The sequence below is a fragment of the Octodon degus genome, unplaced genomic scaffold (assembly GCF_000260255.1).
Source record: "Octodon degus isolate 3935 unplaced genomic scaffold, OctDeg1.0 scaffold00153, whole genome shotgun sequence".
Classification (NCBI taxonomy): Eukaryota; Metazoa; Chordata; class Mammalia; order Rodentia; family Octodontidae; genus Octodon; species Octodon degus.
The window spans coordinates 2,684,980-2,695,150 of record NW_004524729.1 but is presented as its reverse complement, the minus strand read 5'-3'; the positions used below and the strand labels follow the sequence as shown (position 1 = coordinate 2,695,150).

The 10,171-nt window shown below is 63.4% G+C and overlaps 1 protein-coding gene across 1 annotated transcript in view; it reads left to right on the top strand.

Moving 5' to 3' along the window:
* Nucleotides 1-3,100: 3,100 nt before the first annotated feature.
* The window catches only part of Wnt7b (Wnt family member 7B), a 29,849-nt gene continuing 22,778 nt past the window's right edge, over nt 3,101-10,171 (top strand). Inside the window, exon 1 of the mRNA XM_004642402.2 lies at nt 3,101-3,434. Coding sequence (XP_004642459.1) covers nt 3,352-3,434 — 83 coding nt within the window. The 5' untranslated portion in view covers nt 3,101-3,351. The remainder of the gene's footprint in view (nt 3,435-10,171) is intronic.

Sequence of the window (10,171 nt, the reverse complement as noted above, 5' to 3'; positions counted from 1 at the left end):
GGGGGGCGGGGGGCGTCCGCAACCTAGGACGCGGGGGTGGGGCGCGCACCGGGCGGCGCGCATGCAGGCCCCGCAGCCGCCGCGGCCCCGCGTCTCTATCCATCACCCAGACGTGTTGAAATTACCTTGACAACTCGTCCGGCTGGCTCGGGATGAGCTGCGGGGCTGGCCTGGCCGCCTCGGGCTCGGTCCGGGGCCCGCGCCCCCGCCCGCTCAGGACCCCGGGCCCGGCCCCCTCTCGCCGCGCTCCACCTCGCGCGCACCCGGCGGCCGCGCGCCGCTCGCTGCGGTAGCTGCTCCGAGTCGTATTTCCACATTCCTGAACCCAGCCGAGTCCTTACCTGTTGAGCTGCGATCTCCTTTAGACAGAATCTGTCTCGGCCTCCCTCGATTGGGGGTGGAGGGGTGGTATGACTCGGAGGCAACGCGGTGCATCTCACGGATAGCTCGCACTGCCCCGAGGCAGCGTCCCTGTGGTAGCCGCACCCCAGTGCCCGTCCTACTGTGCGCCTACTATGTGCCTTGTGCACCCAAAGGCCCCTTTTGAGCAGACCCGCAGGGACACATGGAGAGACATGCTCCCCAGGAGGGTGGTGGACTCTGGCCCCTAGAATCGGCTTGTCCGTCGCCCTTCCATCCTTCCTTGCCTCCGCCCTTGTACAGGTGGAGAAAGCTGGGGGCCCTCAGGGCAGGGCTGGAAGCCTGGGTGCTGGTCTCCGTCCTGCAGGCCTGGGCGGGCGCCTGCCCTGCTCCTGGTGGCTCTGTTTATTGTAGTCTGTGGGCAGGCTGTGTCCCTGCGTGTTTGTTTATGGAGGTGTGGGGCGCCTGCGTCCAGCAGTCGGGGCTGGGGTGGGCCGGACACTGTTTTCCAGACAACTGGCGCCCCAGGTGCCATCTCTGCTGCCTGGCTTCTCACGGAGGCCTTGGGCAGCTCCTGGCAAGCCCTGGTTTGGGGCTTTAGCTCTCTGGGCTTTGAGGCTTAGGAAACAGTGCAGGAGACCAAGTCACTGACCACAGGGATCAGGAGTAGGGCTGGGGCCCACTCCTCCTAAAATCAAGTCCTCCACAGGGCTCCTGGGAGAGCAGCCCCTCCCCCACAGGCAGCGTTAAGAGCTCTCCTACCCAAGCAGCAGGAGCTGAGGGTCAGGCAGCTGGGGCTTTAGGGGGTGGGTCCCCAGGCATGGAGGTCTGCGCCCCTTCCTGAGCCACCTGTGCCCTTACTGGATGGCATGGGACAGAAAACAAGTGAGCCAGACCCCAGTGGAGCCCCAAGGCCAGGAGAGGCCCCTCACCCCGACTGTTTGAGGGGGGAGACACTGCCAGGCTCCTCTCCTGGAGGCCCTCGCCCTATCCAGGAGTCTCAGAGAGGGTCCCTTCCCCCACTTTCCTAAAGGAAGGGTGGGCAGAAAGGGGAGCCACCCCTCTGGCTCCTCCCAGAGGCCTGGCTTTCTGTGTGTGCTATCTCAGGGTATCAGGTAGGCAGGAGGGGACAGCGGGGGGCCCACCCTTCCCAGTCTACCCCGAGCAGCAGCCGGTTACCTATGCAACCTTCCTCCCCATGGCTGGGAAAAGCAGGGCATCCTGGGCCTTTGTGCTGGTGAGTAGGGTCCTGGTTTTGGCAGGCATCTCATAAGCACCTGGGCATTTGTGAAGCCTTTTTCACCTTACTGACCAGGAGACCACTGCCTACTGGCACCTGGGGGATGCTTCTAGATGCTGTATCCTACCACCTCAGAATCCAGGACTTGGGGTTTTAAGGTCATAAAGGTTCCAACCTCAACAGAGATTTCCAATATTGAAGGTTTTCTGTGATCCATGATCCCCACTTCCTGAGCTCACCCCAATGTGCTACATGTTTGTGCAAGTTCAGGGAGAGTGTGTGGCCACCACCCTCACCTGCACACACGTACACCCAGCACCCTGATGCTGTGCAACTCACAGGAACAGCCCTCCAGGCTCCATACCAGAGGAACCAGAAGTTGTCCCTCCTGGCCCCAGAGTAGATATGCCTTGGGTGTTGACAACAGAAAAAGAGGATGGCTTTGTGGAGCCACAGTTCCTCGCCTGGGGCACTTTTTGGATGGAGTGACCTCCAAGCCCCAGGCCTGAAAGAGGCCAAGGCAGGACAGGGGGCAGCGCTGATGGAGTCTGGCCCACTGAGGAGCAAAAGGGCTGGGGACCTGGGACCAGACGGCATGGAGGTGGAGGAGGAGGAGCTCTTCCGGACACCGGAGACAAGTCTCCATGACAGGCCACAGAGCCAGGAAATGGGCTCTCGGTGACCCGTGCTCCAGCACAGAGCTCCCCTTGCTGGATGCCTTGCCAGCTTGATGACTGCCCCCCAGCGGACACGGTTCACCCCTCCAGAAGGAGGCTTCAGCAGGGGCTCCCTCCAATGCTGTGTCTTTAGGGTTAAAGAAACCTATGGAAAGAGAAAGCATTGTTTGGAAAGTGACTTTGCACTCCACAGCCACCCCAAGCAAATCTTTAAAGGACAACCAAAGCTGTGAGATGGGGAAGCTGGCATTGGGGCCCCCCAGTGTGAGGAGAGGGCCTCTGTCCAGCACCCCGCCCCTGCCAGCCGTGGGGAAGCAGGACATACAGCTGCATTTCTGCACAGGGATGGCCTGCTGCAGCTTGCGCCTCCACAGCCGGGTCCCCTACCCCAGCGCACACAGGAGTTTGCTCACACACACCTGCGCCCACGCTCCCACAGGCGCACACAGGCACATGCATGCATGCGGCTGGCTACACGCTGCAGAGCACAGCCCCGAAAAGGAGCAGGCGCCTCTGTGCGGTTCCCCCGGGGTGCCAACCCCAGGAGTGCGCTCCAGAGCCAGCTCAGAGCTGTGTGGCTCACTGAAGGTGGGGGTGAGCGCGCCCGGCCAAGGCAACTTGGGCAAACCCTGGGGGCGGCTCCTGCCTCGCGCTCTGCTCTCTGGTCAGCCTCCCCTTTAAAAAAACCCGCCCGCCAAGGAGGCGGATGTAGGGGCGGCCCGGCCAATGACAGCTGCGGGCCTCGGGAGACTTGGAGACGTGAGCCAGCGCAGCGACAGAGCCGGTTCGCAACGACAGACGGAGGGCTAGACAGCCGCCAAGGCGCGTCTGCCACCCCCGACCTGATCCCGGCCCGCTCCTCTTGCCCCAGCGTCCGCGGCACCCCCAGATCCAGCGCGATGCGCGGCCCTGGCGGTGGGGCCTGGGCGACGACTGCCCCCTGGCCCGCGAGTCCGGGCCCCTAGCGCCCAGCGCAGCCGCCCTGCATCGGGGAGGGCCGTGGGGGCCCCCGGCCTTGGCTGGCGCAAGAGCCCTGTTGGAGGGGTCTGCCCAGCGCCCCCCTCGCGGCCCACCATGCTCCTGCTGTGGCGGCGCAGGGCGCTCCTCTCCGTCTATTGCCCGCAGATCTTTCTCCTCCTGTCCAGCGGCAGCTACCTGTGAGTGCCGCGGGCGGCGCGCAGGGTGGGCGGGTGTGACCCTGGCCTTCAGTGCTGGAGCCGGGCAGACAAGGAACTGGGCAACGGGCCGGGGAGGGGCGCCGGGTGTCTCGCGCAGAGGAAGGAGGCTGGGGTCCTTAGACTGAAAAAAGCTGCTGAGGTAGCGCACCTAGGGAACAGCTGCAGCAGGGAGAAGTCCAGCTGTGGGGTCAGAAAAAAGGTGGCCCGAGGGTACCCACAGCCCTCGCAGACCAGGATGTGTGCAAGGAGCCCGAGGGCCGCGGAGGTAGCGGCACAGTGGACCTTCCCTGCGTGTTTGGAGCAGAGGGGGCTCCCTCCCTCTGAACCCACGAGGTGCGCGTGGGCGTGCGCACGAGAGAGGGCTGCACACACACGCCTGCTTCCCGCTGTGCACACCGCCACACGGTGCACACGGCACCCCATCAGCAGCACCCAGCCTATACCCCGATGTTGCCGGGGTTTATCACGCCTTCCTGCCATGCTGGGCAGCCTGACCTCTGCTCTGTCAACTCCTCACCTGTGGACAAGGGGGGTGCGCAGCGTGCGAGAGCCGCGGCGGTGGCGCGGCGGGCCCAGGTGTCAGGACGGAGGGAGCGCGCAGAACTCAGACGCGCGCGGGCATCAGGCAGGGCATCTCCCACCAGCCTCCGGGAAGCCGGGGCGGCCCAGTCCGGCCCAGCGAGCCGAGGGGGCGCGTCCGCACAGCGGTGGCTTCGCCCGATTCCTAATAAGACGCATATGCTCTGGCCTCCGATTTAAAAAGAAGTTTGATTTATGGAACCGCTGTTTGGGGGAATTTAAGCTGGATGCTACTGATTAAACCTCAGAGCCAGCTCTCCCTCCCTCTCGCCTCCCCTCCCCCGCCCCCTCCTTTACACGCGGGCCACGTCCGGGGTCGCCTAACGCGGCCGGAGGGGACAGCCTGCCGCCTCCGTTCCCGCGCCACCCCTCAGCCGCGCGCCCGCGAACCTAATAAATCGCCGCGCCCCCACCCCCTTTTAATAAATACACAGCCAATTTCTCCTCCAGCTCCTAGGAAATTACTATCCTACCAGTTTTCCTTCTATAAATAGTCGCGCATCTTGAAACAAAAGTTTGCAACCGCAGCCAGATGCTGCGAGGCCCGTGGTTTCCCCGGCTGTGGGACATAATTACAAGGTCGGCAGAGCGAACGCTCCAGGCCCGGCCCGGCGGGCAGCCCCGGCTGAGAGGCATCGCCTGGGGTGGGTTGGGGGGTGGCGAGCCGCCTGAGCAGGGCGCAGGCAGAGTAAGCACAGTTCACTTCGTGGGGACACAGGCTGAAAGGGTGACCGGCCAGACAGTCCTGCTTCGCGTGCCCCTCCCCAAAATGGCAAAGGGGCTTAGGACCCCGCTTCCGGCTCTTGGAGCTCAGAGAGCTTTCCTCTCCCCAGAATCCTGGCACTGAGTTGCAGGCCTTGCCAGCCATCGGGCAGCTTCTCTGAAAAGTCATTTTTGGAGCAGCTGGCTGAGGTTTGCTGTGCCTGGGGAGGTGTGGGGAGCTAGGAGCCCCAGGGGGCCATTTCAGGAAGAGTGGGGGGATGAGAGACAGGGGACCCTGGAGCTGCTGAGAGTGGGGTGCCCTGAAGCTGCTGAGGGGTGTCTGGCAGGTGGTAGCCCCCAGGTTTTCCTTTGAGATGCCCCCTTCCTGGCCTGTGGTGGCCACCATCTGTACCCACACACTGCCAGCTCTGTGGGCTGAAATCCTTTTAAGGGAACAATTTTCTCCAGTGTTCCTGGGCCAGTGCTGGGGTCCCATGTGTGTCTTGGGGGACAGTCAGGAAGGCAGCCTGGAGGACTGGAAGGCAGGCCAGGCCAGCCGGGTCTTCAGCCCCAGGTAGAAGAAAGTGTTGATGTCACCCTTCCCAAGTGTTGATGTCACCCTTCCCCGGTGAAGAGGGTGGCATAAGTGTCCCTGGCCTCCTTTCCTTTGCTGGGTGGCCGAGGGGCTAGCCAGTATATGAGGTGACCCAGGTGGGCACCAGGCCCAGGGAGTTACACTGAGAACCTGCATGGTGGGTGGGCCCTGACCCTGAGGGGCCATGTGTGGGATGCCTGTGTCAGGGGGCAAGTTGGTGGGGGTCCTCGTACACTGGCCCTTGGCCCCGCGGGAGCACACAGAGAGCCAGCCAGTGAGCCCAAGCTTTGTTCTGCTCCAGAGAACTTTCCAGAAAGCATCCCATCACTCCCATCAGACCAGCTGACAGTTGATCCGGCCCCCCTTCATCCGGGCTGCTCTCCCAGCGCCTGTGCCGGCCTGTGGTCCGCACACAGCCGAGCCAGACCCATGGCTGGGCCCCTGCTGCTGATCGGGTTGGACGGGTGTGCTGGCCTGGAAGGGCCCCAGGCCCCACCAGATGCCTTGGGTGGCCCAGCTGTGTGTAGCGACCTGGGCCAGCACCTCATCCCTGTGCCCGCAGGTCAGGGCAGAGCTCCCGGAGCTGGCAGGGGTCATCGAGGGCCCAGAGGGGGCAGGTGGGGCCAGGGCCACCAAGAGGACTGGTGTTGCTGCGTCAGCTGGAGTGGGGGCCTGGCCAAGGCCCACAGCTAGGCTCAGGCTGAGCCACTGTCCTGGGCAGGTCCCTTCCGGTCTTGGCATTCTCTCCCAGATGTGGGGGTTGGCTGTGACACCCCCCAGGTCTTCCGGTGCAGCCTGTCATGGTGACCGCCTGCTCTGGGGAGCTGGGTGAGTCACGGGTGACCAGGCGGTTACTCACCGACCACCTGGCTATGGGGGGCGGGGCACCCACTGCGGCCCTGCCAAGGCGAGCCTCTTCCTGGCCCCTACTGTGGCTATGTTGGTGGTGGGGACCGCAACCCCAGAAGCCTCATGTGAGCACGACCCTTGGCAGGACAGGGTGCTGAATCAGGCCCATCCTTGGGCCTCTGCTGGCGCGGGCAGGGCGGCCCCTGCTTGGCATGGAATAGGTCACCACCTGGGAGTGATACCCGTCCATCTCGCGGGACCTCTGCCTCCTGCAGGGTCATGGGACATGGAGATGCTGTCTCCATAGACTCACTGGCCTGTTTCCCTCTGCGTTCACAGGCCATGACACGCCTGCTGGGCAGTGGGCAGCTTGGTGATGTCCTAAGCCCCAGCAGCCTCTGGGCTAGAGGCAGACAAATGGAGGCTCTCTGATCTCAGGAAATGCCACAATCCGTTGCCCCCTCCTAGAAAGCCCCAGGTCCATGGTGACCAGGTTGGGTGCTTGTCCAGCCTTGCCCCTTATGGCCTGGCCTTGTCTGGACCCAGCTGTCTCCTCTGAAGAGAGAGCCAGATTTGTATTGGCCTCAGCAGCTGGCCAAGAAATGGGTGCTTCTTTGGTGTCCGAAGCGGGGGCTCCCAGTGGCGACACCGAGGGAGGCCCAGCGACTGTATTTGTTCAGGAAGAGGCCACAACTCCCTGGGACATCTCCAAGGGCTTTCTGGAGGAAATGTCACCTAGCCAGAGTTTTGAAGGATGAATAGGAGTTGGTCTGCCTAATAAAAGCACTAGACCCCCAGATGAGAGAACTGCATGGCTGTCAGCCATGGACACCCAGGGGCCACCCTCTGGGGAGATGACAGCATGGTCCTGGGGGCTCGAGATGGGCCCTGAGGATCCTGAGGTTGCTCAAGTCACAAGAATCCAGGCCCAGCCTCCCAGCTTGGGTCCCGAAGTTCTCCAGGGTTGGTGCCGCTGGAAGGGTCCCGTGGTGCGCACAGGTGGTCTGGCAGCTACCTGGGAGCATCGGGTGTGTGCCATCATGAAGGGAGGTGATGCTGGAGGTGTCCTTCGGGTCCACTCTGTCGTCACACACCTCTCTGGGCCACGCTGGACACTAGCCTGCAAAGTCCTGGCCCCTTGCCTGGCCCTCCACCAGTCCCCAGGGCAAGTGGGCCACAGGTGCACCTGAGACACCCAGGGGTTCAGTCAGGATGTCTCACCGGGCAGGGTGGACAGTGTCCAGTGTTGGCTCTGGGCCTTTGCTCCTTTCCTGGTGGATGGCGTGGCTCCAGTGGGCTTCCCAGAGCCTTCGTCCGGCATGGCCCTGGGTCCGGCTCAGATAGGGCTCAGCTCCCTCCCAAGGGGACTGGAGGCGGGCGCCCTCCCTTGTCAGATGAAACCCCGGCCCAGGGCTCCCTCAGCCTGATGAAAGGGTCATTGTGTGGCGCGGGCCGCCCGCTGGCCAAGGACAAAACCACCGTTTGTCCTCCCTCCTTGGCTTGGGGCTGGGGGCCTCCCCTCAGGCTGGCTGGTGGGGTGGGGGTGGGTACAGGTGTGCGCCCTCCTCCCTTCCCCTCCTGTCTCCCACTTGGCTGCCGGCCCCTCCCCTATGCTCGCTCCCCCCAGGGCAAGCCTCTTGGTGGGCAGCTGGGCGGCGAGCTGTCTGGCCCCAGAGGTATACAAGTAGATGCAGGTGGAGCGAGGCAGAATGTGGGAAGGGCAGTGCCTGGCAAAGCCAGTGCTCAGGAGGGAAGGGCCACCAGGGGTCGGCTGGCCCTTGTTATAGAGGCGGAAGGATCCCTGGCCCCAGGTCGGGGTGCTGAGAGGCTGAGGGCATGAGTGAGTGGAGGATCTTGGGTCCTGCGTCCAGGTGGGCACGGCAGCTGTGGGTGGCACAGCCAGAGGGCTGACTGGGCCCAGATGGTTGGGAAGAGCTGGAGCCAGTCTCCCTCAGCTGTCCCTCCTGAGACACCCGAGGGCCTCTGGCATCTCCAGGACCAGCTCCCATGGTGCCCAACAGCCTATGCTCTGAAGTCCTGCTGCCAAGCCTAACCCGCGCCCTAAGCCACCAAGGGCCAGGCCTGGGTGCCTGGGCTGCCTCCGGTGCAGTGCCGAAGCCACAGCTCAGCCCTGAGTCCTGCAAGGCAAAGCCATTTGAAGAGACCCCACAAGCAGCAGTCCTGTAGCGTGACCTGCCCTGGTCCCGACACGGGCCGTGTGGCTACTGGGCAGCCTGCGTCCTCCCTGGCTGCCCGCTGTGGCAGGTGCAGAGTGAGGGTGAAGGGTCAGAACGCCAGATCTATGGAGGTTGCAACGCCGGCCCCCCGACTCCACCTGCCCTGCCTGGCATTGAGGCTGAGCAGCCCCTAGAGCTGTGTGCAGCTGATTCCGAGCCCCAGACCAACCCAGCCGGTGAGAGTCACCTTAGCCCCAAGCCCAGGCTTTCAGGGTCTCTGCTGCCTCTGAGTGTGGCTGTCAGCCCAGAGGCGGAGCTTTCTTGTGGTCTTCTATTGGGGTTCCTTCCTGAGATGAGCTTGAGGGGCAGAGGGAGCCCCCTAGGTAGCTTGTAACCTCTGCAGGACCTGTGTGTATCTGAGGAAGATGGGTCCTCACCCTGGGGCTCCATTCCCTTCTCAGGGCCTCAGTTTTTCCATCTGGGCAGTGGGTCCCAATTTTCTCCAAGCCTGGGTCCTCTTCCCTGGACCACTTTGAGCTTGTCCTTTGGGTACTGCAGGAGTCCTGTCATCTACAGGGGGTGGGCTGGAGATGGCTTCCCAAGGAAGGTGTCCATGACTGTCCAGTGTCCCCTTCTGAACAGGTAGGAAGTGGGGGCTGGGCTGGGGGCTGGACAATTTCCCAGCACTGCTCAGGTCTTCCTGGGGTGATATCACCGCTGGCAGGGAGCACTGGGAATTTCCAGGTGCTGCTGAGCCCCCTCCAAGGAGCCTCAGCGTCACCCTGGCTGCTCCATCATCTCCGTCTCCTGGGATCCTCTGACCCCATGGTCAAGAGTGCTGGCATTATGGGCCAGCAGGGTGACCTTGCTGCAGAGGTCAGGCATGCCTGGCCTCCCAGGTGACCTTGCTCAGCCTCAGGCCCGGGGCACAGGCCCAGGGACCCCCAGAGTGTGCAGGGACAGTGCCCAGGGTGCAGAGCCAGAGTCCAGGCCTCAGCAGGCAGGTGGCAAGGACAGAGCTGGGGGTAGGCTCAGCAGCTCTGTCCTCTACACCTGTGCAGCTCAGTGTCTAGAGGTATGGGGTGTGGGGGACCCCAGGGACACAGCCCCTCGAAATGGCAGGCAGCCCAGCCTCGACGTCCCTCTGGATCCTTCTGCTGGGTGCAGCTCCAAAAGGTGCATGCTCTGCCACCTTTCTTTCACCTTTGGGAGCTGGCCGTGTGCAGACCAGGGCTCATGGGTCCTGCGGGAGGCAGCGTTGGAGGCACTGGGGTTGCTTTGCCCTGCGGTGGCTGGCAAGGGCTGACTGAGCCCAGGTGGCCCTCACTTCCCTCATGTCTGTCGGTGGGGCCTTAAGGGAGGTGAGGATGGGAAATGGGAAAGGCTGCTTGACCTGCCTGGGGCTCTGATCAGGGACCAGGGCTGAGCGTGGCCTGGGTGTGGGGCAGCCCCTTCTGGAGCCACCTATGGAAAATGATGAGCTCCCAGCCGTGTGGACAAGGGGTATTGAGTGGCTCTTCAGTGCTGGCATCCAAGCTGAGGCTGCGTGGTGCGGGCAGCAGAGCCAAGCAAGTGCAGACGGGGCAGGGGGTATCCCGTAGCTCAGCTGCGGTTACTCGGGGTGCTGCCTCTCCACTCTAACTCCATCTGTCCCTGGCAGGAGGGAGGTCACTCAGAACCATATCCAGAGTGCCAGGAAGCCACCCAGTGCCCAGGCTCCCAACCTGGACCTGGGCCTGTTGGCCCTGCCAGCTCCTCCCACCTATTCCGCCTGCTGCCCGCCCATCCATCTATCTCTGGAGTTCAGGCTGGCA